The 27,935-nt window shown below is 39.2% G+C and overlaps 1 protein-coding gene across 1 annotated transcript; it reads right to left on the bottom strand.

The window, feature by feature from the left end:
- Positions 1–695: 695 nt before the first annotated feature.
- On the bottom strand, positions 696–27,612 carry ttyh2l (tweety homolog 2, like). Its single transcript, XM_044181949.1, has 14 exons — positions 26,874–27,612; positions 23,022–23,194; positions 18,984–19,095; positions 14,037–14,257; positions 10,581–10,676; positions 9,094–9,166; positions 6,652–6,721; positions 6,497–6,552; positions 5,246–5,338; positions 5,068–5,160; positions 3,728–3,870; positions 3,423–3,608; positions 3,264–3,342; positions 696–1,836 (listed from the first exon to the last, which is right to left on the bottom strand). Exons 1-14 carry the CDS (start codon positions 27,000–27,002, stop codon positions 1,756–1,758), a joined length of 1,605 nt encoding a protein of 534 aa, XP_044037884.1. The 5' UTR covers positions 27,003–27,612; the 3' UTR covers positions 696–1,755.
- Positions 27,613–27,935: the final 323 nt, after the last annotated feature.

Genomic DNA, 27,935 nt, shown 5'->3' with positions numbered 1-27,935 from the left:
CATCACTGTTGGGGAGGGGTGGAAGAAGTATTGAGATCTTTTACTGAAGTAAAAGTCGCAATACTACAGTGTAAAATACCCTGTTACAAGTAAAAGTCCTGCATTCAAACTCTACAAAAGTATTAGCATCAATTTAATGTTGCTGCTGGTAAAGGTGGGGCTAATTTTAATTACTTCATATACTGCCTGGTAGCTTAATATAATAATATATCATCATTTATCAGTTATCATTATATTTTGTATTAATAATCTAAATCTGCAAGCTGTCAAATAAATGTAGTGGAGTAAAAAGAACAATATTTGCCTCTGAATAGTAGTGGAGTAGAAGTATAAAGTAGCATAAAATGGAAATACTAAAGTAAAGTACAAGTACGGCTAGTACTTGAGTAAATGTATTAATTAATTACTTCCCATCACTGCTGATGGGAGTGGTCAGAAGTGAAACAGGCTTTCAACCAGAGAGGACATTACTATTTATGCCAGGTGTTACCTGTCCAGCCTGCGCCCTGTGAGAGCTGTCATTGCTAACATCTCTCTTAAAGTTATTTGTAAGATGTTCCATGAAGCAGAGGCACATTTTCTACCAGTTTTTTAGATTTATGGTACTGGCTGAGAATATTGCCTCGTGTGACATCATCATGTATCCCAATTAGCCTAATCCCATTGCTAGAGAAGAATGACACAAGAATACACAATCTTAATACAGCATTTATGGTCAAACATTATCCAACATAGAAAACAGCATACAGCAGATTTCTCAAACAGTGAAGAGACAACAATTTCTCATTCACAAGATACTGAAGGCAAATGGACCTGAGAACAAACTTAAGATTTCTGCATATTCGGTTCATGTTTTACCAGTTGTGTAACAGCACAATAGTAAATGCCTGGAAGGCAACTGAATCCCATTCTGCTAATTTAGGCTTGGGGAATTTTCCCACATGCAACTGCTATATAGTCTCCAAATTAAGCAAAAGAACAACAATAAACCCATCAGCTATGACTCAACCCTGATCAGCAGGTCATACAGTACATCGTAACACAGCATTACAACTAGAACAAAGCTGTGCTTAAACCTGTGGCAGTTACAGAGAAAAATAAAATTGATCACAAATATCAATGTCTTTGGCTGCTTGCAACAAAACTATAATATTTGGTATGGTTTTCATTGACATCTTTTGTTATTATTTAGAAAAGTTGAAAATATGGTGTTTCGTTTTCATAAAGCACCATGAAAAATTACACAAAGGCCTAAAATATGAAAGCATTAAATTATTGCCAAAGAGTAGGGATTTTGCAAAAAATCTAATTATCATGATGGACAGTATGGATCATATTCAGGCAGCCCACTTCACATCAAAATGCTGACCGTATTGATGATCATATAGGCCACCAGAATATAGAAAAAAGCAAAAAAACAATTTTTGATCCAATCATCTCTTGATTTGGCTCATAGAAAAGCTTACATTACACATTGGAGTAACAGTATTTGCGCACATCATGACAACATCAACAACAGTCTTGCAGTGAACCTGTACAGGCACTCTCTGTTCAAAACTGCATGCAGGGCTTTCAGAGCACTGCTTTGGTGTGTTACAGAGGTAATTGCCTCATATGGCCTGCTTTCATATCTCAGATTGGGACAGTGGGCTGCAGCTCCTGTAAAACAGGATTATGCCTTGAAGACAGCCTTCTTGGTAAGAACTCAGAGTCTCAGACAGTGCTTCTCTGAAAAGGATTCAGGTAGGTAGCAGGCTACACCTGGAAGTCAGTCCCAAAGTGTCTGATCTGGGCATCAGTCATAGATAGATAGTTGGTCCTCATACTGGGTGAATACTGCAAGGGAAATGATAGGGAAAAAAAACACAATTTAGGACATCTGTATTTAAACAACAGCATCTTATAATATCAAACTAAACATTAAAATGGGGTGATCTGATCTAAGTTTGAGGAGTATTTCTTTTGCTTATGAGCTGTTCTTTTAATTAGGAGGTTGTGGAATCAGGGGATGATAGCAGGGACTTAAAGAGCAGGTGGAGAGCAGACAGAAGGCATGAGTTAGGGGTCACAGAATAAGTTACACTCACATGTAACACTCTGTGGATAAAACAGTGTCAGAAGGTCAAAGGTCACACAGCTGTGGTATGGAGCTTTAAGGGGGTCTTTAGGTTATAGGTTAGAACATCCTGCATAGCAAGCATCATTATAGAGGTATACTAGATTATAGAGGTATAGAGTGTTTCATAGAGTGGAATGAAAATGAAATCAAATAAATCAGGAAAAAGTTAGACAACAGAAAACTTACGGTTTTTAAAAGACTGAATGAAATGAAAATAACAAAAGGGTTAGTTACAAAACACTGGTTAATATTCAGCAGTTAGATACCTCACTGAGAAACTGCTTACATAAAAGCATGAGTTAAATACATTGCAGAGCTGATTCACAAAACACAAAATAAAAAAGCAAACATAAAAAAACTACACATATTTCTCTGTAGGTTCATACACTGCAATATGGTTGATTTACTGCAAATATCTTTTTCAGAGTTTCTAGCATCTCTGTTACACGAACAAATAAAAAAAACATGCCTTTGCCTGTTAAACATGTATCTCACAGAGGCAAACTAAAATTTTAAACAATAGTCCACACTCGCTCTCTCAAAAGGTGTTTCAAGTCTTTGGCACGCTGTGAATGCAGTTCAAACACTGAGTCAGCCACGCAAACAGAAAACTTAATAGAAAAGAAACTTCATCTAAAAGAAACTTTAACTGTCGATTTACCAGTGTTATCTATTATCTAGCTTCAGCTCTGGAGACACACTGCATACTTATAGACCACGAGTTCTACCATTAAAACTAGATACCTGCAGTGTCAACAGAAACACATGGTTATTTCACACATACAAAAATGCAAGCGTTAGTCTTAACCATTACTTTGTAAGAATTAGAAATACAATCCAAGGCAGTGGTTAAAAGGACATGAGCATGTGCTCAGAGCGTATTAGTGAGATTGTGTGTTTGCATACAGAGCTGGCACGGGGCTAAAAATGAGTGCACTGCAGTCAACTGCCAGCAGAGAGCAGTCTTCCATCACTTACAAAGCAACATTATGCCCCTCACTAAGTGTTGACAGCCTGAGGTTCTAGACAGTGTATATGTATTGTTATGTTCATGGTGCTGCTATGCATGCTTTCTGTTAGTGTTACTGTAGTGCCATCATCTTCATCACACTAGGGACACTAGAGCCTCATAGGGCCAACGCACCGAGGGAGGTGGGGATCCTCTCCCTATCAGCGGAACGTTCTCATATCGAGGACTCCCTCCAAACAGCATGGACTGATTCCTGTGACAGAGAGGGAAAGACAACCGTTAAGAGTTGAAACACACAAATACTAACATGCTGTCATCATCTATTGAACTTACATGTATTCAGGAGGTGGCATGACATTAGAAGCAGATTGCGGAGGTGGATGAAGGCTGGCCTGGCTACCAAGGCTGCTGGTATAGCTACAGAAACTGTGGATGTCAGACCTTCTGGGGTTGTAGGATATCCGCCGCGCTTGGGGGTTGAATGGGTCCTCCTCATCTATGTCGTCATACTCTTTATCTCTGGATGAAAGTGGTATATACACACAGACAAAGACAGAGAGAGAGTGCATGCATTAACACTTTGCAGGAGTTCATTTCGGACAGTACATAATGGGATAAGGGGGTGACTTGGTGCTGACCTGCTGCCCATTAGAGTCCACAGTCTGAAAATCGCACACAGAATGGCAGAGAGTGCGCAAGCAGCCAGCAGAGAAAACAAAGAAAGGTAGAGGAGCCCTTCCACCCCATCATAGCACACACCCATTAGGGCATCCAAGTAGTCCTAGAAGAAAGGGAACGAGAACTTCAGTGCATTATGTGTATATATCTATTCCTCTAAACCCACATAGATTAAATCCATAAACTGAAGTTAAAAAACGATGATTTGAGTTATGAGGTTTACAGACAAACACTGATGGACTCTTACAAAAAGATGTTTGTTTATGTCACTTTTTGGGGACATTTAATTGAACTTTTGTTCATTTCCTAGAGGCTAACCTAACCCTACTTCAAACCGAAACATGGCTAAACATAACCTAACAATTTCAAATCTCCAAATGTGACACTGGCATGGATCAAGAGGTGTACTGGATTGAAAGTGATTAGTTTAAAAAGGGCAGATTAAGTCTATATAAGGACTATAAACAATGTTAGATCTTTATTCTAAATGTGAACTCTCCATCTTACTGTAGCTGTTGTGAGGAGGGAAAGCAATGTGGAGCCCACACTTTCACACAGACTTTAAACACAGTGTTATGTTTTTTCCATGCTGAGACCTTCATGTTACAAATGCATTCTTTGTTTGTTATATGAGTAAAGCCTAACAAGCTCCAAGAACGGCCTTGACATTTGTGTGTTTGTGTGTGTTGTCACAGTTATTGAGCATTATTTAAAGTGTATTAGAGCATCCTCACTTTTTAATGTAAATAGTACTAGTAGTACTATTACTGGCATGCATGTTGACCTCCCCTTCCACTAAACTACCACCCTCCTGACGATGTGAATACAGTCCCCAATCCGAACCTGATGTGACAATAGTGCAGACCCACCCCCACCCTCCACCTTACCTTATCTCTAAGCTTTTGTTAAAGAATGACACCTACATGCAGTATACACTATTACAATTGTCATATGAAGGCTCTATTGATCTAAAAGCCTACATTGGATGTTACAATCACAGGAGCAAGAAAGACCCATTTCAGTGCTGAGATGTCTTATTCTCTCTACATATAAAACTCTGACAATCGGAAACCTGCAAAAGTAAAGACTTTTAAGTAAGGAAAAACTGGGGGTGGTGAACAGAGCCTATCTAGCAGATACAGAATGTACTGACATTTGCAATGGTGTATATAAACATGTCAGTCTATAATAAGTACATAGATATAAGGTTGAAAATCAGTCAAGTTGTCCTCTAAGTGGCTTTGAGCTATGCTACAAAGAAGTCCTATTAAAAAGTGTCCTGGTCAGACTTTGACCTTACCTTATGTAGCCCGCGGCAATCGAGCAAGGCTGTTAGCTGGTGTAGACTGAACTCGGTGGAGTTCAACAGTCGTTGGATCCCCAAAAGGTCTCTCTGTATAACAAGGTATAAAAGAGAGGAGAGAATGATACGCCCTTTTCCACAGTCTGGTGTAATAGTCTGTCAGCCAGCCATTTACCTCAGCAGTGGGAAAGATGGGCACCGAGAACTGCAGCAAGCCCTGGATCTGGATTTGCATGGTGGTCAGAGAACGTTGGCAGATTGTCAAAGACTGTGAAAACAAAATCACCCACCACCATCACACGCACAAACAATGAGAGGATCATATTAAGGAGAGCACTGTTTGGAAGCAGCATGTCAACAAGTAATTTGTTGTTAAGGAAGGCTTTATAATGCGCTTAACAGAGGACACATTTCTTTCCAGACAGATAGGCCCAGATTATCCCTCGCCCACCAATCACTGTCCCTCCTCCCATTCTCACCACCCAATCTCAAGCACAAACAAAAGAGCAATAATTATATCAACTAGGCCATCAGAGACAAAATATTATCCTTACCTACTTAACAAGCATAATTTTAATCCCTAAATGGATACTGCAACAGTAACTATGTGGATTAATCCTCCAGAAATTCCCTCAATACATGCCACACAGATACAGCACTGCTCATGAAAAAAAAAACCCTGACACTATACAAATATTATAACACATAAGAAGTAGTAGGATCACACTGGTTTAATTTGCATCCTCATTGGTAAGTGGGCATCAAATTCACACTCTGTGCTGCACAACTTCACACTGGGTTCAGTGATAGATTACTTGATCATGGAGACTGACTTCCTCATCCTGTTCATGAATGCACAGGTTTTATTGAGGTTGTGTGACAGCTATGTCATGTCTATAGTTATTTTTGAAACAATATTTAATTCACCTGCAATTCAAGCATAATTAGCGTTTTTGGAAGGTGTGAGCTGTTCAAATGGTTATTTGAAAAGTAATATATGCAAGACATGATGGGGAGATGTCTTTAAACATAGAAATTAATCAGGATAACATAAGTTGCCTATGTGCAGTAGCTGCCTTTATGCATGATATACGGTAAATTGAATAAATAACTAGAAAAATGTTGCTAGTGAGAGTACCCCAAGGCAGAGATTATGCACAGGGTAAAAGATACGGCTGATTTTTTTGAGACCCACATATGAAAAAGGAATATTCTTTGATCAAAGTTTATCACTTTAAGTAATTAAATTAGTGTTGGGGGCTCATTTTTCAGAACAGCCGATTAGAGCCAGATAATGATCTAGCTGCCTGGCATCTAACAAGGAAAAACTCATTTTAAAATAGCAATACATTTTCCAGTGTGTGACTCTCAGTAAAAAACTACATGTGTAAGCAGGCAGCTGAGACATTGGACGTTTTGTCAATACCTGTTGGAAGGGGTTTGGTAGATTCGGACTGCAGAACAAATAATAGTGTGCAACATCTGGAGGGTGAGAGACAGGGAGAGAGATTTGCATTGTGTCTTAGCAATCAGTGACAGAGAGCTGGTATCTTTGCAATTCTGTTTGTAGAGATGAATTACCTGCACTGAGGAAATCCTTGGTTTGGTTAACAATAAACTTGTCTGGAGACACACAAAAGTCACTGGTGCCCTGTAGTAAAACAACATGTTGTAATCTTGCAAATATACCAAAGACCAAAAGGAGCACAGTATTCAAGCCTATGAACTAGATCCAATTTCTTGTGCTGCAACTGAGTAAAACTGATTTTGCACTGTGCAGTTATTGACAATCTCTCAAAAAACACAAACTATTTGTTTTACAACATTTTATCACACTTTAATTCCGGAGCTAGTGAGCCTGTGAAATGGAAGTATTCACAGAAATGCCCACAGTCATATGCAATACAGCAGCGTGCAGGCACAGGCGCCCACATGCACACGCTCACACACACACACATATAGAAATACACACATGCATTAAACAAGCACACAGAAAAAATGTGTGGTATGTAGCAGCAGTTCTCAGACTGTGTTGACCATATTGAGCATGCTGCGCTTTGCTGATCATGAATGATCATGGATGAAATCTACTAAATATTTGCATGCTCTTTAGTTCATCCATGGAGAGCTGCTAATGTGCATGCATAAACAATTAAGGGTCAAGTTCACGCAGTCTCTGTGCACTTAGTCTTCCACCAGAACATAAAAAGAAGGCAATAAAAAAAGGGCAAATAAGAAAAATAAATACATTTCTCACACATGCATAATTAACAGCTGGGGAAAATAACAGACTGCTGTTCAAATTGATCACGTTCAAAGGGATCAAGAAATCTGTTTGTCTTGCAGAATCAAAATCAAAGCCTCATGCCATTTATTTCTAATATAGTTTTGTGTCCACTGCTTTTCATGTCAGACCCAATCAAAAAGCATCTTTCTACAGCCTGCCATTGTAAAGCAGTGCAAAGCACTTTACAGTGAGCAAACCTACTTTAATCTAACAAAGCAATGATCAATAAACAAAAAAACCATGATGCAACAAAATAAAACACATGGCAATATAACTGTAAGAAGACAAGACCCAAAACAGGCTACCTAACCTTCACTTCTCTCTATAGTTTAATAGATTTATTCCACCTCAATTTCAGATAACCAACATATCTCTAAACTCGACTTGGATCACACGACATTAGTTTTCAGCAAAAACTGTGCAGCAGCGTGTCAGGCATGTGTCAGGATGTTACCCTTCATCTCTATCTCATTATACTAGCGGGGACATTTTGTTTATGCTTCGTCTCATCAAATATGTATAAATTTATGAGCATTTTCTAGGACACCACCATCATCTACCTTCCTTTCAAGATGCACCATGTTTTTGCACGATGCAGTTTTGAGTAATGATGTACTGGTGCAACAAGTTTTCTTGTTTTGCATAATGTCCCATGTTCAAATTCAATTGCTGAAGACCGTGTTTATTCATTTATTTTTGATAATCCACTACTGTGTGACTGGCCTACATATTAATAACTAGGTAGGTATAGTTATGGAGCAAATTTACCACAGCTCACCTGTGACATAACAGTCTGACAGTGACAGAAAGATGCATGCTAGAGACAAGCTATACTCAACTATCCGGGATAGGCTGGTCAGAGGTTTTAATGCAGGGTCAAGTTCTACTATGATGAGCCAAACTACACCACAGGCACAGCCCAAGATATTGGTAATCTGGTTTTGCAACTGCAGAAAAGCTCTGCATTCACTGAGAACTACAAGACAGACCCCCCCCCCATTCTCTCCTCCCCCTTCCTCACTTAAAACAGATGTCCAGATGTAAAGTCCTGTGGGATAATCCACAGATGGGATAATCTATCGGAGGAAAGAAGATCAAAGAGAGGAGACAGTGGACAAGAGGGATAGTGGAAGGCTGGAAGCAAGAGGTTACTCTTTGTACCTCAGACAATGTCCCTAATATGAAATTAAACACACTAAACTCAGATGTGCTGAACACATGGTGTACAGACAGGAAGTGAGAACAATCTGTCAGAAGTAAGGAGGACTGAAAATGAAATAAAGCTGAGCACAATAGAAAAGAGCTAGTAATTAATGCTAGAAACAGCTTTGTTTACAATGTCTAATCAGCTTTACTGCACGAATGACTATAGAAAAGTGCCCGCTGTAAAATAAACAAACATACACAGACACTCTTTAACCAGGAAAGATGTCCAAGAACACATGCTTATTGGTGGTAAAACCCTCAGGAAGTAATTGTGCGAGGTGGGAAGTTAAATACAAGAACCATCATGGGTCAATGGGTTCAACGCTGCAGGCTGTTAAAACACACAGTTACAAAGTGCTTCACACATACACACACGGAAAATATACATGAATAAATAAATAAAGATATAAATACAAAACACAGCACAAAACCAAACTGAAACAAACCAAAACATATGACAGGGATGGAGATCTATAAAAAGACTTGCCTAAATAAGAAGTGTGACTTTAAAGAAAGATTTCTTTTCTCACCACAGCTGTAGCAGTGCCCACTCCCAGCGAGGCCCAGCTCAGGATCAGAGACAGCACTACAAAAGCCACGATCCTGGAGGAAAACGGGGGGGGTGGTTGACAGGGAGATACAGACAAAGACAGATAGGGAGAAGCAGATGAATCAGTTTGTCTTTGTACCAATGATCTTTAGCCCTTGTTAATTTGATTTATTCTTTTCAGCATTTGCTTGGGAATTGTTCTCCTTCTGCCTGAAGACAGAGGCCCAACTCATGCTTTGTACTGGTGCATCGTAGATTAGATGATACAGCTGAAATTCAATTTATTATGGAGCGATATAAAGATATGTTAACTCATGACTCCTTGCTAAATTCACTTGTTGGCTCTAAACTTATAAAAAAAAAGATACATTATATTCAGAAATAAGTTTGATTGAAGCAAAATAATTGTTCAATAGAGGTCTCACAAGGCCACAACTAAAGATAATACTACTTGAAGTCTGGGGACTTTCCATTTCATGTCTTTTGTCATTTCTACTCTGCTGGATTCCACTAGCTACACTTTAATTGGCTACACTTTCTGTCAATCATGGATGTATTAGCTGTCAATCACTGTGCACTGTCACTGTCAATCAAAAGCTGCCACAAGCTTTGGTTTGTCGACTTCTTGTTTTAGCTGCCCCCGTTTGTCTAAAAGGAGTGAAGAGTTCAACAGGGTCTTAACATCGCAGAGGTGGTTTATGAAAAAAAACATCAAAACATCTCCCCACTATTCACCACAATTTCTTAGTGACCACTGGCAGAAGCTAGAGAAAGTGCTGTGAATTAGAATGGCTCCCTGATGGATGGCTTCTGTTCTCAACTCACTCCTCGGACCTTCTTGAAAGCACCAATAAAACAGCCTGAGAGCACTTAATAATTAGTTAAGGGAGCAGACTCATCCTGCTCGTGCAATCAATAGGTATTAGTGAGACCCATCAGAGAGGGATGTGAAGAGCGATCCTGAGCATCATCTGCTAACATTGACACGTTGGCTGCACTAAATTGGGCAAATGGGATGGTAAGTCCGGACAGTGGATTTGCTTGATAGACATTAGTGTTGGTTTAAATGACTGTTTGCAATTGACTAAAACAAACATTCCTCCTCCTAATCGCTCGCTCGCTTCTTTCAGAGCGTTGGAATCTAAACTTCTTTTCTATTGTTTTGAGAAGAAACTACAGTAGGTTTGATCGAGCGTATAATACTATAGGGTTGCCTTTAACTGTATGTGGAAGTAAAAGGCAAGTCACTGAGGAGAGAAATAAGGGCAGTACCATTGTCAGTGCTATTTAAAGATGTAATGCTATCGTTGGTGCTGTTAATGGAGTGACCTATATGGTGCCAGAGAGGCTGACTGTTGCCCCGTCTCTCTGAGGACTGTGATCCAGGCAGAGGCCAGTGAGAACAGAGATGGCCTCAGAAACACGATGAAAAGCAAATACTTCTTCATACACACTCAGGGTACCTACGTGATAAGCAGCCATCGAGACTGCTTGGCCATCCCCAAGCACATGGCCAGGCAGATGACCAGATCCATGATCAGCAGCAGCAGATAGGTCAGCCATCTACAAGGCAGGAAAATGAAGCATCAGTATAACAATCCTGATTGATAATTTTGGCTTGCAGACAGCATACTTTATGGACATGTACACGCCTCAGGAAGTCCTGGCCTAACATATGTTTGGGACTGAATGTGTGAGATCTGTGTGTGCTGTACATCAGCATTTTTGTCTCCTAGTTAGAGCCCATCTGTTTCAGGTAATTTTCAGCCTGTTGGCTTAATAATTCAACACCACAAATCCATAGACATTAATTTTTCAAGCTCTGAAAAAGTCCTTCACAGGAATGGCCTATAGTCAGCCTGCACTTGAAGTGTGTATGTATTTATGTGTATGTTCTGACCAACCAAACACGTGGGGATGCTTATGACACATACTTAACTCCACAAGCATCGGCAGCATTGTAAATCTTTTAGCAATGACCAAAAACATGGATGGGTGTCACACAAACAGGTGAATTCTGAAGATGCTGTATATTGACATGGACTTCCTGTGGCATTTCTGCAGTATTGTAGTAAATCTGAACAGAATAGGATTCACTCATGCCATGTGAAGGAGTCTATAGGTACCCTAATAGACTTTGAAAATAAACTGCAAACTGGCTATTCCTCTGCTCACAGAAGAGGGCACATGGATGGAGAAAACCACTAAAGCAGACTGCACTTTACTTTATTTGCATAAACAGAACTGTTTCTCTGAGCACAGGGACAGGGATGAATTCAGAAATAGAATAGGGAACCGAAGGGAGAATATAATATTGGAAAACAGAATGGTGTCATTTTTTCCCTTGTTCGAATAACATTGGGTTGGCCACAACATTTGCTGCTCATCAATAAAACCCTGCCACAGGCTGGTCATAGCCCAATGGCTTCATGAAATCCAATCAACACCCAGGAGTATGGTGTCAAAATGCACAAAGTGGCAATTGTAGTCCAAAACAAGATCTGGTGTCAGGACAGGAACAACACATCTTGTGGGAATATGTATGCATGAAATGAATGATAGGAATAGGTCAGTGAGTCACTACCAGTGATACAACTGTGGTTATTTGTGCTATATCATGCCAGGAGTCAGAGACTCGTGCTATTACCATAGCAAGTTCAGTAATACGTATAGAAGAAAATATGGAAACACATATATATGTCAGAAACTCAAAATAGAAAACAGATAAAAAAACAAATAAATTAAACAAATTAAGTCTTAATCGGCTTATTTTATCATTTAAGTTGGGCTTTATGGAAATACAAATAGTCAACTCACCTTTCATTTTTGTTTCAGACCTTGACTACAGAGCTATATGTTCTTGCTATATCATTTTGCAGACTTGCACTTACTGATACAAATGGGTTTACATGGCAACCAGCAAGACCGACACTTGAGGTCATGAATCATCTGCTCTCTTAGATCGTTTGGATCCTGACACTGAAGTCCATCCATACTTTCTTTGCACCTCTAAAACTGCAATATGTGTAGAACTGCCTCTCACTCCTTATGTACTCTAAAACAAGAAATCTCCATTTTAACAAATGCCAAATATAACAAAGGAAATAACTGAAAACAAAAGTCAAAGTTATAGTTAAAGTTATAAGCATTAATATTATGAGACAACACAGCAAACAGCACTTTATGAATATTCAACTGGCATGTGGTGTAGACATATCAGAACCATCATGCCTGGATTACTCACACAGATCAGATCATCAAACGGGTCAAAATCTAGAGATTCACATGCACATACATTTACAGCATATTTCTTGTTATAGCTCAACTTTGAGAATTTAAATTGTTTTGTCAACTACTGTTTCAAAGGTCATGAACAAACTGTTAAGCTCAACTTTTAGTTAACATGGATGAGAAGTCCTCGAGGTGCACAGAAACATGGAAAGTTTGAACATTTCTAGTTTAGTTTAGTTTCAATACATAACCATTATATAAGCAGGTTAATCGAAAACTGAATCAAAAAGATACAAACTTTTTAGGTGAAAGGTTTTGAATAAATCTCTACACAAGCATAGGAACAGCAAAATCCTCCGTGAACATGGTGAACAGACTGGACATGGAGTTGCAGTAGAGGTTATCTAAGACTGCCCAGGGGCCAGGGGCTAGGTGACTAACACAACGATCCATAGACACAGCGAGATAAGCCTCATAACAAGTAGCAACAAAAAAAATGGGTTGTTAATCAATCTTGCTACACAAAGTTACATAAGTAAGAGCCATGCGTATTTTTATAACTTTCAAGGGTATTGGCCAAAAACAGTGTGTACTGCAGAACTGGCATGTCATGTATGCCATGAAAGGTCTCTGTACTGTACATATTTTTTGGAGAAAGCCAGTATTATGTCCAACAGAACAGGTTAGTGTGACATATGTAAATATGATTTAACATATGTTTTAGCAGTTGAATTAAACTGAAACAAGGCTGAGGAATTAATAGCACTTCAGTGTTAACCTGTTTCAGAATGAGAGCAGCACGCTTTGCAATTTACTTCTACTAAATCTGCAACCTACTGGGACAGACAGGAGTTATGGGAAGATTTTGATGAGAAGACACCAACTCAAACATGCAGATAAGCCCTGGTCCCTGATTAACTTTGTGCCTATAATGTGTATCCAACAAATCCTTTTGCAGAAGGCACCATACTATCCTAAATCTATCTTCTGTTAGTGTCTCCTTCCAAGTTAGTCCAAATTACTCTTACAGTACAGTAATGACCAGGTTGCAAATGTGCCACTTCACGGTAAAAAAGAACTATGAAGTTTTATGTGCTCACAATATAAAACAAGCTATAGAAGCTTTCAAATTACATTCACAGTTTGGAGCAGCAGCCTTTGGAGCCTCATAAATTAATACCCCCCTCCTGAATTAATGCTGGATATATATCATTTGGACTACTTTGTTGTTGATTGGGTTTGTTATTTTTATCTCTTTTTTTCGTTTATTGAATTTCAGTTCTGGCCTCTCAATACATTTTCACAGTTCTCTTTTTAAAAAAGAACATAGCTCTCAAAGAGAGAACCACATCAAAATAATAATTGCAATCAATATGAGCAATAGTATGCGGGTAAGGAGATCATTTATGGTCTAATAGCCACTCTGCCATACATAACATTCTGTGAGAGCATAGCGTTAGAGCTCGAACTGCATAGTGGGCAATAAGCTCAATTTCAGCTTTCATTTATTTAGCAATCAGGAAAAATAGCTTTTCCGGTCTGTGTTCCAGAGGGGAGATCAATAAAATCCCATCTGCTCTGCTGTGTCTGCTCAGGATCACTTACAGTCCCATTCTGAGCAGCATGTTTACTTCAACGATACACAGATGGAATAAAATAATGTCACAGGGGAGTAACTAAGGCTCCACCTACCTGTAATACTCAATGAAGGCTGTTTGGTCAGCAATGGCTGCCAAGTCAACGTTGGCTTTGTTGATATCCGGCAGAGCAACCAGCTCGCGGATGACGTTGTTGACCATCAGCTGCATGAAGCGCAGAGCTTGGAGGTAGTCGGACCTTGTAGCAAAGATTTCATCCAGCCGTTCCAGGTGCTGTTTAAGTCCGGTTTCTACATTGCTCAGAGATCCTGCAACCTAAAAAATAAGATAAAAGTAAGAGAATGAAAGAAATGAAAGAAAGAAAATAGGATAGGAAATAGAAGGTACCGGGGGGGAGTCAATGAGAAAACAGGGTCAGAAAGAAACAGGAACATAAATAAATTCATAAAAAACAGATATTCATAAAAGGAAGATTGAAAATATAGAGAAAGGTGAAAGAACCAAAGGAGCACTCCCTCGAGAAGAGATTAACTTTTCTCCTCAACCATGTGTTTTATTCAGGTAAACAATGTTAGAGTGGAATACTGATAACAATACCAGGGAGACCTGTTATCACAGGGGTCTTTGATAGTGAGAACAGATTGGGAGGAGGCATGCTGGAGTAGAGTAAATACATTTTACCTTTCTGTTTGAACAAAAACAATGTGATGCAGTAAACGCCTGCACTTTCACAGCATCAATGGAGCTAGAAACAGGTCAATTTTAGCCTGATGCTGACAGGGGGAAATAGTTTCTCTACGGTAGCCACATTTCATCAAAGACACAAAATTGCTTGGCCCACCTATACAGATATTTAAAAAAATGGCATTAAAGGCATAATCCACTTTGCAAATATAAACAAAAGGGTAAACCTGCCATCAAATTTAAAAATATGTGGTTAATTAATTAAGTTAATTAATATGTGCAAAATTTATTGATAGTTCTTTCTATACATGGACTAACACTAAACTATTGAATCACAGTTAAGATCTCTGACAGAGTGAAGAATAACAATCAATTTTCTCCTATTTTTAAAAGGAAAAGTTAAACTTTTTGGGAAATATGCTTATTGGCTTTCTGGAGTTAAATGAGATTGATACCACTCTCATCTGTTAAATATAAGGATACAGCCAGCAGCTGGTTAGCTTAGTTTAGCACAAAGACTAGAAACAAGGGGAAACAGCTCTTACTTGATCCGTACTAAAAACCATGTGAAAACAACAATTCGCCTTTTTACAGTGGGTTATGTGCCGGACTATTTCTTGGCTCTGAACGGTTGCCAGACGACCAGCAAAGACTTACTGCTCACAGCTGAGAAATAGTCCAACACAAAACCACCTATAAAATGATGAATTGTTGTTGAAACAGGTTTTTCTATGGATTAAAAATACGAGATATAATGTGTTAACTAGTCAGCTTTAGAAGTGCTGGTAGGTTGATTTTGTTACAGTTGGACAGAGCCAGGCTAACCATGTCCCCCTGTTTCTAGTCTTTTTGCAAAGTTAAGCTAACCAGATGCTGGCTGTAGCCTTTTATTTAATGGACCGATGTGAAATTGGTTTTGATCTTCTCATCTAGCCGTTTTTCCCAAAATGTCTAACTATTCCGTTAAGGTTGGAGATTCTAAATTAAATAGAAAGAACATCTACAATTTCTGTACAGAAAGGTGTAGTTCTAAGAACAGCAAATATACTCCAAAGGGACCTCTTAAACTCACAAGAAGTTAGCAAGAGGACCATAGTTTAAAAGGACACACACACCACCCACACCACAATGACTTTGCTAGAACACTATATTTAACATTACACCGAGCAGAAGGCTCCTTAAATTCTGAACAGATGTTGCTTTCTGTATTCTAATCTGAAGTAGTTTGCAGCAGTCCCACTTTCTTTATCTATCGTCTTTTCTCCATTACACCCATGACTTCTTTAACACATTATTCAACACAAGTATTCAGAGTAAGACTGTTCATTCCCACGCCATTAAAACTCTCCTTGACACTGTAATGTTTCAAACACTCATTATTTCTAAAATCTACTGAGTGGATGCTTCTGATGGTTTGTAAGCAAAACAGTATCCATGTGGAGATGAGGCAAAGATACAGGCCCATCCTCCACTCAAGCACTCGGAGGGGGGGGGGGGTGATTGCCAGTAAACCGCTCACACTCCCCACCTCTATGTTCATCATCTCTAACAGCTCCTGCCACAACACCCCGAATCTTATCTGCAAGCCTGAGTGTGAGAAATGGGATCCATCAGCTAGCTGCTCTGGGTGAGCCACATTTCCCTAATCTGGGCCGTCCCATCTTCTCTTAAAATGGATTAAAGCTCACTTTTACTGAAAGCGGGTCACAAGGAGGCTTCTCCATATTGGACACACCTGTTAAATGAGACTGACTGATTTGAGGCTCACAGCAGCAGTACTCCAAGTGCCAATTCACATGCAACTGAACTGTTCTGCTTGAATGCCTTCAGTGATTTTATAGATCTGAGATTTTCTGTATTAACTGTGACAATAAAACAATATATATGATCACATCGTTTTAAAGTCAAGCAAGGTAATGCATTGAGAAATAGGACACTGAGGAGAGACATTCAGGGGAACTGATGTATGGTGCAGAAAGTAGTAATCATTTTGTTCCAAGAATCACAAGACAGCTTTCACTTTCAAAGAGGAAGAGCTATATATAAAAGTGTAACCCTGTTTGTAAATCTAAAGTGCACATTCTGATAAAGTGTGATTGCCATGTTTTCTCATCCATTATTTCTCATCCATTATTTCCTGGCATTGAAGAGCTCTTAATATTGCAAGCTGAACACTGGAAAAAAGGCAGACATAAAGAATGCCTGTGAACAATCAAAAGCCCCCTTCAGTGGCAAAAGACAGAATGGTCGTCCTCATAAAATATTTCCCTCTACACATGATGATCCATCGCAGAGTGTGAGAGTGCATATTTTATGATGAGAAGAGCCTTAACAAGCAATCAGTAGAGCCAAACAGCTGCTAGTGTAAATCACTGACCTCACAGGAGCCTAGTGAAGCAGACAGATTCAGTCACTCTTTTGCCTATGTTCTATACTGGACAAATCTGATATCAACCCAGTGTGTGAAATGCAGCAAAGGAAATGTATTTAAGCCATTAAGGTAAAGAAAACTACTGAAGTGATTACTTTTGAACCAAGTTAACAGAAACACACATGATGCGCTAAGAAAGGATTTGGTAAATCAATAAAGATCAGTGGATAAATTACTCAGAAGACTGAACACAGACTAAGGCAGCCAAAGGCTTTATGGGATGGACAGCCAGGCAACTCATCAGCTTTGTAAGTGGAGTACATTACATCAGCTATGATTTTGCAAGTAAGAAAGCCTTTGTTTCCCTGGGGAACATCTATGTTTCTCATGCAGCCAAACTATACATCATGCTACAGGAGCAAATCAATACCAAGATGCAGCAGAGAAAGTCAGTAGCAAGGATGTGAAATCATCAACATTGAATCCCATTTACTTCCTTCAGCACAAAGAAAATGCTGTACTGCAAACTGCACCTCTTTTCCAGGTTATTTGTTATATCAAGCTGAACCTAGTGCAGTCCAATACAACAGCCCTGAAATATATACTGCCTTTGTTGAAACTACTTTAGAGAGGTGTTGACTCAACGTTATGGTCATTTTGGAAGCTATAGTTTGTGATGCTGCTGAATTATATTGCATTATACTGGGATGAGATGTTTCTAATATTTTGTCCACCACATTTATATCAATGAGGGTAGACTAAATAGAGCCTCCGAAATGACTATAAAGTTGAATCAACATCTCTCTAAAACAGTTTCAACAAAAAAATGAACATTGTAACCTTCATGATTGTACTGCAGGACTGTAATAAACTGGTAACTAAGTGTATATTTATTTAAGTATCCCTTTATCCATCATGACCCAAATTGTTGTGTCATACAAATCTGTGCGTGAGCTACAAATTGATTAAATCTAAATCTGTTCGCTTTTCATATACAGTGAGATTCAGCATACACAATAAAAGTGTGCACACAAACAGATTTGTGTGCACACATTAATACAATGTGTGAGCATATGAGGGCTTTAAGTGGATGTGTAATATTGACACGGCCATGCACACACACACACACACACACACACACACACACACACACACACACATATACAGTACAGATAGTAAGACTGAGAGATGGGAAGAGGAGAGGCTTAACATCCATTAATGCACTGCAGATGGGAGTTAATCCCCTTTCTTCCCCATTGTGATTACTGCTTCTTGCAGGGCCTTGTTCTGACTCCCTTGCTCCCCTTCCTCTTTCCTATCCATCCTCCCCCCTAAGCCTCCCAAATAACTTCCCTGAATGCAGGTCTGGAGTTGTATGGAAAAAATCTAATTTACAAATCCTGAGGCAGCAGTCACCTCAATTCCTTCACTGTGACAAAAAGCGGATACAGACCCCCTGCAGTGAGGTGCCGCTTTGAGACAGATGGACATCCCATTAAAAGAGGAGGGGTTCTGGTATCTACCAGCTGTAAATCACTGTTTTCCAAGTGGAGTAAGCCATGAAAAGATCATGCTTTGTGCCACCATGGCTAATAAAAATATGTTGGTAATTGAAAAAAAGACGGTGTAGTCCCTCATTCGTCCAGGAGTGTTCCATTGTAGAAAAGGTTTCAGTCGTAGTCATCTGGACAATGTTTTCAAATTCAAGACGGGAGATGGGAGCCGAAACGTCTTGAATTTGAAAACATTGTCCAGATGACTGAAGCCTTTTCTATAATTGAAAAAAGAAGCATGGGACAAGCAGTTATTCACAGCAAAATGAATTTTCATATTTCATACACCACTGACACATTTATTGCCTGGTCAACTTGCACTGATTCAACTGGAAAATTCTTTAATTGTAACTGATAAACATAAAAATAATTTCTAATGTTTATGATGCTGATATGATTGTAGATGGTAGAGAGCTTGGCATGCTTCTCTCACCAGATTGTTGATGCCACCCAATGTGTGATTGGCATTGGAGAGCGAGTAGGTCAGCTGGTACACCCCATCGTTGGTCTCACTGTTTCCATAGAAACCCACTCCTACAGCAGAACTGTGAAAAAGGAGAGATTCAGATTCAATTAATAAAATCAATAAACATAATTAATTCCCTGTTTGTTTTGTCATGATACTTCTTGTTTATGGACTGCATGGGGTTATTAGAGGACAAGAAAGACATATACATGTTATTCATAATTTCCCAAAAGGGAGACATTGAGGCTTTAGGTGAAATATGTGTCTGCCAGTAAATGCTTTATACTGTTCTTATTCTTACTCCTAAACCTAAATTATTGTATATTCATAACATCGACTAAAACATGTTACTGGCAACTGAAACATTTTCAACAAATTCATGAAAAGAATGAAGGCATCTTTGGTTAGACATACAATAAGTAGTTAAAAAAGATTATGAGCAATTTTCAGCCTTTTCATCACTTTTTTTATTTGTCAGATGTCTTAATGAAGTTTGGTCAAAACGTTACAGTCTTAGAATATCTTTTCATCTATGCTACTTCCTCCACTCATCTCGTCCTCCTGGCTTATATGTGAAAGATAGAATGTTCATATTTGTCATATTTCTTCCTTTAAGATCCCTCCCTCCACTTCCATCTGTTTTGCTTACCTTTTTCTCTCACACCCAGATTCTCAGATAAAAATATGAAACCTCTACTTTCAACAGTAACCTTGAATTTTTTATCCCATTCATGGCTAAAGCCACATCAGAATTCTGTTTGACGTGCAAAAATGTATCCGAGTGGAATCCATAAGATCCCTGTTCCCCACCTTCCTGCAGCCTGAGCCTGTGTAATAGGGAGGATTGGTGTCCTAACCCCCAGAGTCAGTATACTCCTTCTGCTAACAGTCTACAGTGACATGAGCAATGATATAATTTCATCATACTTAATTGCAGTAAGGTCACTCTACTCGAAAGTCGGAGGTTAGTAACACTTTGAATAGCATTTAGGGGCAGTTTCCATAGCTAGAGGAGCTCATCATTCACACCTCAGATAGCAGGAAGTCAGAGCAGGATTATTATTTCTGGTACACCACATGTACGCACAAACACAAAAAAGGGAAATTACTGCAAGTCCTAGTTTATTCACAATGACTCATATGTTGATGATTTTTAACACCATCTGTGCTGCAAAACCACAAAAAACAGCCAGGTAGACACCTGGCCAGGTTAACACGATCGTCCTCCGCTGTGAGACAAAGACAATGAAGGATGTTAGGTAAGCGCAAAGACAGGATGTGGAGTCTTATTTTATTTTAGCATTTAATACATCTTGTCAGGGTGTGTGAGATATGTCACTGTGAATGCTTATGTGTTTGTGTTTCTTTTGTGTCCGCCAGCATCCTGTCACTGTAACCTTGTAAGCATAATGAAAACCACTGCCTGTGTCTTCTCCATTCAACTAGTTCCCTCTGGTTATGATTAGGGGCACTGGGGGTATACCCTGTACAATCCAATCTGAGCGGGGCAAAACAATACAATTACAGTAATCCTTACAACCCAAACTACATGGATGTGGTTATAAAAATTACTTCATTCAGCTGGTTAAAGAAAACAATGAACAATCTCGCTTTACACTTTTCAAGACATTTGTGTTCCAGTTGATCTGCGGTGGCCTGAACAATGAGCTCTTCATTAACCCTGCGGCTAACCTAGTGACACACCAGCGACAATAAAGACCCACTAATGACACAGTAATGAAACAGTAATGACATAGGACATCATGGGGCAGTTTAGCCTCCAGAGAAGCATTAGTGTTTTTGTGGGTGTGAAAAAGGCTGTCTGCAGCAGCAAGTGGTGTGAAAAGAAACAAACACAATAAATAATGGGACTGGAGCATATGTGCACTCCAGGATATTTAGTGTCTCTGTTCTGCCATGGATCACTTTCCAGAGTGTATGATGACTGGACAATTGTAGCATAGTATTCAAAACATGTTGTGAGCTGAGCAAATGGCCATACTGGATGAGCAAGTAATAACTGAATAAATGCCTTGATTCTGTGGAGACCATTGAATTGCTTCTTTAATAAACTGTTTCAGGGTTAACAGAGACTGACACAGGGAGGAAGGATTTTAAGAACATTAGATTTGTTTTCTATGTTTAACCTTAATTTACCCCATTCATTCTCCTGGGGCCGGAAATAATCATCCAGAGTGGTGCAGTGGCTCTTAAATCCTTTTTCTGTTTGAGTTCTGTAGTGCAACTGAAATGTAATTCTTCTTGAATATTATGCTGAATTAAAAGCTGGAAAAATGAATGGGGTAATATGATGACACATAGTAACATGACAAACAATTAGATCTTCATTTAATGACATGAAAGTACAATTCTACTAATTTTAGCTAATACAAATCCCATGTTCCTACATGTTTTTATGAACATCATAAAAGATATAGCTCAAAACTTCCATCAATAACAATGCCAGCCAATAGGTAGGTAGGATTAAAAATTAAAAACATGTCAAAAGTAACAACTTCACAAGCTCGAGCCAAAGACAAAATGCTGTTATTAGAAAGTACACTGTGGAGGACTCAAGCAATACTAAAAGTGTTGTTCTAAACCACAAAACCTAACCTGTAATGTAAAGACTATCTGTTCAGCCTCATACTAATTCATGGCCAGATTATTTAATTGGATGCCTTATGTGGTAGTTTATTTGTTGAGCTGAATATATTAACATCCACTGGAACAAGCTTCTACAGAGAGAGATGAGAGCTCTGAGCAGTGACTGGAGTTCCTTTGCTAAACAGCATCATGCACAGTCACTTAACATTACAACTGGCCTTCTGTACTGTAGCAGTGGCTCGGTATGGACACAGAAAGCTAACAAAGTTAAAGCCCAACACATAAATGTCACAAGTTGAAGTGGATCTGTACATAAATTCAAGCCTTTTGGGAGACTCATTTGTCTTTCTCTTTCATTTCTGCCATGATAATTTGTATTAAACTAACAATCTCGAAGATTTTCATTTGAATAAATGTCTACTAAGTCACTATCTATCGCCGAATGAGGTAACACGATGGTTATTGAGCCTATGGTCCACTAATGAAAGTATTGCAATATTTATATAGGCCTATTTGCAGTATTACGACCTGGTGTCACTGGTGACATTTCCAGAAAAAATGTTGTATTAACTTGAAGTGAAGTAGTCACAGGAAATGCAATGTGTTTGTCAGCGAGCTTAGCACTTACTGCTATAGTGCATCAAAAATGCATTTACAAAACAAGACAACGGTCATAATCGGCATTTTTTTGGACAGCGAGAGATACGTTTGAAATATTGCAGGGAGTAATGGAACAAGAAGGAGCAGCCACAATGAGCTGTTAGATGAAGAGTTGCAGGCGACAGGCTGCACACCTCCAACTTCTCAGGGAGGTAACTCCTTTCACTATGCCCTGCTGTTCGCAGATTTGTGCCGTGTGCAGCATTGAATCAAATCAGATCACGGTTGCTCATAGAATTATTACCTAACCTCTTTATTAAAAACGACAATAGTTTGTTTTGCTGCCCCCCAGAATTCTGTGACCTGCAGGCCCTGATGAACAGCATTTGCTGTTGTGTCTTCAAATCAACCAGGCTGGAAATCTTAAGGATTACAACTTTAAATCATATGTACAATTATGTTTGGCAACGTGGCTCTGAAAGTTTTATGGGAGCTCCTTGCTCCTTGAAGAGCATTTAAATGGACCAAGCTGAACAATCAGCGGTCGAAACCAACATTAGCTGTACTGTCCTCCCTCTTCCTGAATGTCTGGGTAAATTTATTTTGCAGGTTTTTTCTCTTGTTTTCCCAAAGTAGATGAGTGGCTGAATTCAAAACAATCCCCCCAAAAACTAAAATGCAGCTTTCATTTCATTAATTCTCATGTGTAGAGTTACTGACCAAGGTATATCTGTGAGTTTAGCGATACAACAAGAAACACAATGGCATTTATTTGACCATTTAACCATGCAGACTCACCATATGATGAGACCTGTGATGACAGCAGCCCAGGTGACACAGCAGGTATCAGGCCTTTTGGTGTCATCATCTATGTCCCTGCGGCAGCAACACAGGCAGACCAGGTATACTGCCAGAACCAGCAGGCTCAGACCCAGACCCACTGCACCGACACATGCTAGAAATATCAGAGACTGAGGCAGGGGAGTGGAGAGAGAAAAGAGGCAAAAGACAAAAATGCCATCAGTCAAGTGAAGACCAAGATGCCATTTTTTATTGAAAAATAAGTCTACCAAAAACTTTTCAGCAGATTATATCCACAAATGTCTTTAAAGAGGCAGACAGCCGGTATGTGTGGTCTTGAGATGTCAGACTGCGTGACTCCACCACCTGAAAGGTCGACAGCCCGAGTGAAAACAATCCTCCAATATCAAACAACACTGATGTGTAGAGATATTTTTGAGGTTAGTGTGTAGCTATCCATTGATCAACAGTATCACTGCTGACTGCTGCCTATACAGAAAAGGGGATAGAGACATAGAAGTTGGTGGTCTTGGGACGAAGAGAGCCCACAGAGAATCTTGATTGTTCTGCAAAGTGCCACAGCAGAATTTGGACTGTGGCATAGAGGAAAACAGAAACAATCCAAGGCTGTGGGAGGGCGTCATGTGACACAATGGCTTTCATTCAGTCTTGTGATTTCTGAGTGTACAAAACATTTACGGCCTGAAGGATGGAGAGAAACACTGATGTAGAGAAAATAGGAAATACTGTATTGAAACAGTCTGTATATAGACAGTCTGTACTCAGACTATTTCACGATAAGTTGATATGAAGTGATACAATGGTAGTATGCTCCAAGGCAGACAAAAATGGAACTGTTTATTTGCAGCAGATTATACTTGGGAAAACAGTTCTTGTATTACACCAATCAGTTTATAACCGTGTTTATTTTCTTACAGACATGTCATATGGCCATTTTATTGAGCAAACATGCTTATGGTTTTCAGTAGCTTATTTCCCACGGCATAAGCTATCTTAAGGCAGTAGACACACCAACTGATCTGTCTGCCTGTGCAGCAGCATCATAAAACAAATCCCCAACCATTTAAAAAGTGTTCACACTGCTGCACAAGCATTGGTATTGATAGTGACTGATGCTTTCTGCATGGTATTAGTATTGGAACCAAACAATCCCAACTGGTGTTCCCCTAGTGTTGATCACTACTAGGAACATTAAATTTAGTGGTCTCCAACTCAAAACATTGAGCTCTTGGTTACAGTAGTTTAAAGGCAATCAAAAAAAAAAGACCTGATTTTACTTGCCAATAATTTGCACAAGTTTTAATGCTCACAATTTCAATGTCTGGGTCTGGCTGACTAAGCAGAGCTATTCCTTGACTACAATGTCTGTGACTAATTATTCCATTTGGATGACATTGACACTGTGACTGAATTTAAATTTACGAATATTCTTTTTAATATTCTAACAAAGCCCTTCACTGTTCAAACTTTGTTTTAAGTTATGTCATGTGGAGCCCTATTTTGTCAGTGTATCAGTATATTCCAATTAGAAATGAAATCATCAGACATTCAACCTGAGGTAGACTGACATAAAACAGTGCTCAGGATGAATGAACAGACATAAACACTATATCACTGGCATATTGGTGCAATTTTTTTTTTTTTTACAGAGATCAATGGTGGCCTCAAAAAAATGCCAATCATGCCCAAATGAACAGTTTCAATGTAACTGTACAGCAAAACAAATGCAGTTGATGTTATACCCAGTAATGTAATTGCACCTTAAATGAAATAGGTCAGTACAGAAACGGTGCCAGCTGAGCTGCCCTACCTTAACTGGCACCCAGGCCAAAACCTTAATCCAATGATTTGCTTATCATTGGTTTTTGAGGACACTGTTGATGAGCCAAGAGTCACAGTGTGTAGAGTTTATGGTGGTTTCAACCCTGGTTAGATTTTCTGTCACTATAACTCAGTTCAGACCCTTCATATGTACAATGTTGCTAGCTATCTCCTCTAATTTTCCACTCCATTGTTTTGTAATTAGACATGCAGGCACTTCAATTTCTACCGGCTCCAATGCAATAACAAGGATGCATTAGAGGGAGGAAGAAAAAGAGATAGAAAAACTACTACAGCTGCCGTCATTGACTGGAAGGTCACTGATCTTTTACCTTCACAAAAGGATGTTTGTATGGCATGCGTATGGATGCCTGTCTAATTAAATTAAATAGCAAACAACAAGCCTTAGGAAATGTGTCTGTAGCTGCTCTGCACTTTCCACTTTCCTAAAAGGACAACAGATCAGCATGTCAGATGAAGAACATGAGTTATTTTCTGGCTTGAGAGGCTGTGCCAGCCCTAAAGACTACCGACAGTCTCTTTGATGCCAACATGCCTTCATTCCTCACTGACTGGTGCTCAGTTGAGCCAGTGTGACACTGCTGGGATTCAATGACCAAGATGGACCTTGACACATGAAGAGGTACAGTGAAGGACACAAGGTCAGATCTGGGAGGTTTTAGGTAATGGCTTCCGTGTTCATTAATACAGTGGCAAAAACACTTGAGTTCATATTTATTGGGGATTCACAGGATTCTTGTTGAATTCTGAAATAATGGTTGTCAGAAGTATTTTGAAGTTCAAAATGAGATCAGTATGCAATATTATCCTCATACAGTAAGCCAATATGTCCACAATTTTATAAATGAGATCTGGAAACTGTATTTTCTGTTACGCAAATTAACACAAAGCTTTTTGTTGGAATAAATTAAATAATGCAGTGGCTCATATGAACTTCATTAGTGATTTTTAATTCAATTTACGCCTGTCACTATGTTGTTGTGATATCACATGACTTCTTTCGATTGCAATATACTGTGTGAGAATAAATGCAGCTTTTTTTGTCGACACATACATTATAAATCAAGTCTAGACTGTAGAAAGACTCAAACGGGCAAAAAGAGAAGAAAATTAAGTCCATAACATGAAGGCATAATATAAAGGTAATGAAGTGATGGACTGCAGATGGAAAACTATGGCAACAGCTGAGCATGAGCATAAATTTTTTTCCCCATCATACAGTCTATTTTATCTATAATGACTCTGGTCCTGCGGCCCACAGTCAGTCCCTATCACTAACCATGACAGTTTGGGACATTTACATGGCAGAAAATGACCATGAATGTACTTGGGGAAATTCAAATTGTTTCCTCTTTTTAAACATGTCTCATACAATCCAATTTCTCATGAAAAGGATGGGGGAAAGAGCAGAACACAACCATCCCCTACAAGAATTTGTTGTTTATAGTGTTTTTCTTTGCTTTTTTTTTTTAACTTAGCTATGGATACTGAAGACTGCATAAAAAAAAGAATGCATAAAATATAATTGGGGTAATATTCATGATGAAGCTGAGTACTAAAGAGTAAGCTCGAGAAAAACGAGCCCAGAGATTTGTTGTGTCTCTCTAAGCAGTGTGTACAAACTTATAGTACACAGTTGTTTACCACCTGAAATATTTCCAGTATAGCCCAGTTAATACAGGTCATGTGTCATCATGTGAGAACTGCAGTACATTATGGGTTCTTACTTCCTCACAGTGAGACCAACAATTGCAGTATTTGAGGGAGCTACACTAATGCATCACAGAAACGGTCAAAAGAAAAAAGAAAATAGCTTTTATCACTCAACGCAGCAGTTTGTCTAAAACTACTGTTTGTATAAGTGTGCATTTAAAATATGTTGTTTACCACTGTTTGGGAAAGTCAGTGGTACACAACAGCTCTGATTTTCCTGGTGAGATTCTTCTAAAACTACGTGCGCTTCTACGCACAAGCACAGTTACCAACCTGCTGGTAGCTCGCCTCCTCCGGTTTGAAAGTGTTGTCGACCGACTGGAAAAAGAAATTGAAGTGAGGGAAATTGTGCAGCCAGTATGTCCACCACGGAGCAACGTAATCAAGCCTTGCAGTGGCCATTCCTGCTTGTAAAGTCAGTCCAGCGAACCACTGACAGCACGCTTCCCCTTGACACTCACAGTATTCCCAGGTTTTCCGAAAAGTAAAAAATAAAATAAACGCGACTTCAAAATATATTACAATCACCACAGAATATTAAAGAGGGAGTTCTTCTTTTGCCATTACACCTTCAGAACGGGGATGGATATAACTACTTCGCACTCCGGTTTCCATAGTTCTGTGTGAACTGTTGAGTTGCGCAACTACTAAAAAATATACAGCTTCAATGCGGGCCAAGCGTTTGTATCCGAGACACGGGATCGAGCGATGATCCTGCCTCCTTTAACAGAGAAGGCGTGCCAACCACTTTTCACTCAAGTGGGCCAGGGCCGCGGTAGATTCTAACTTATGAAAAGTAAACAACGATATGTTGAAAAAAATGTTATTTCTAAACTAAATTGCAAACTGAAAAATTAAAATGATCAAACACCGAAAATACTTGCTGATCACACATGATGTATGGCTCCTTATGGCTGCCAGTGGCCTAAGTTACCCACTTCTCCACATATGACTGGCAACGCAACATGCTGATTACACAATAAAACTGAGTCACATAAAAAATGAAAAAGCTCTGCATCCTGGCCTCGAAGTGTAGCTACTGTGTTGGGCGTTAGGAGGCAGGGGTAGTTAGTGCACTATTTATGACTTGTGCTGTTAATGTCTGACCTCTTGTGGACAATGGGGCGCACTGAGGTGAACAGTAATGAGCATGGTAATGAGATGCTGCAGCCACTGGTACAGTATGTTGGCTTCTGCTTTTATTTACAGTGTGATACACATATGGCACGTGAATAAATAAACTTCTTTTTTGGTGCAATGGCATGGTAAGGCACAATACAACTCGGTAAATGACTAAAGCACAGACTAAATAACTATCATTATGTGAACTCTTGC

Source organism: Siniperca chuatsi, linkage group LG21 (assembly GCF_020085105.1).
Source record: "Siniperca chuatsi isolate FFG_IHB_CAS linkage group LG21, ASM2008510v1, whole genome shotgun sequence".
NCBI lineage: Eukaryota > Metazoa > Chordata > Actinopteri > Centrarchiformes > Sinipercidae > Siniperca > Siniperca chuatsi.
This window is presented reverse-complemented; position numbering and strand designations above follow the sequence as displayed.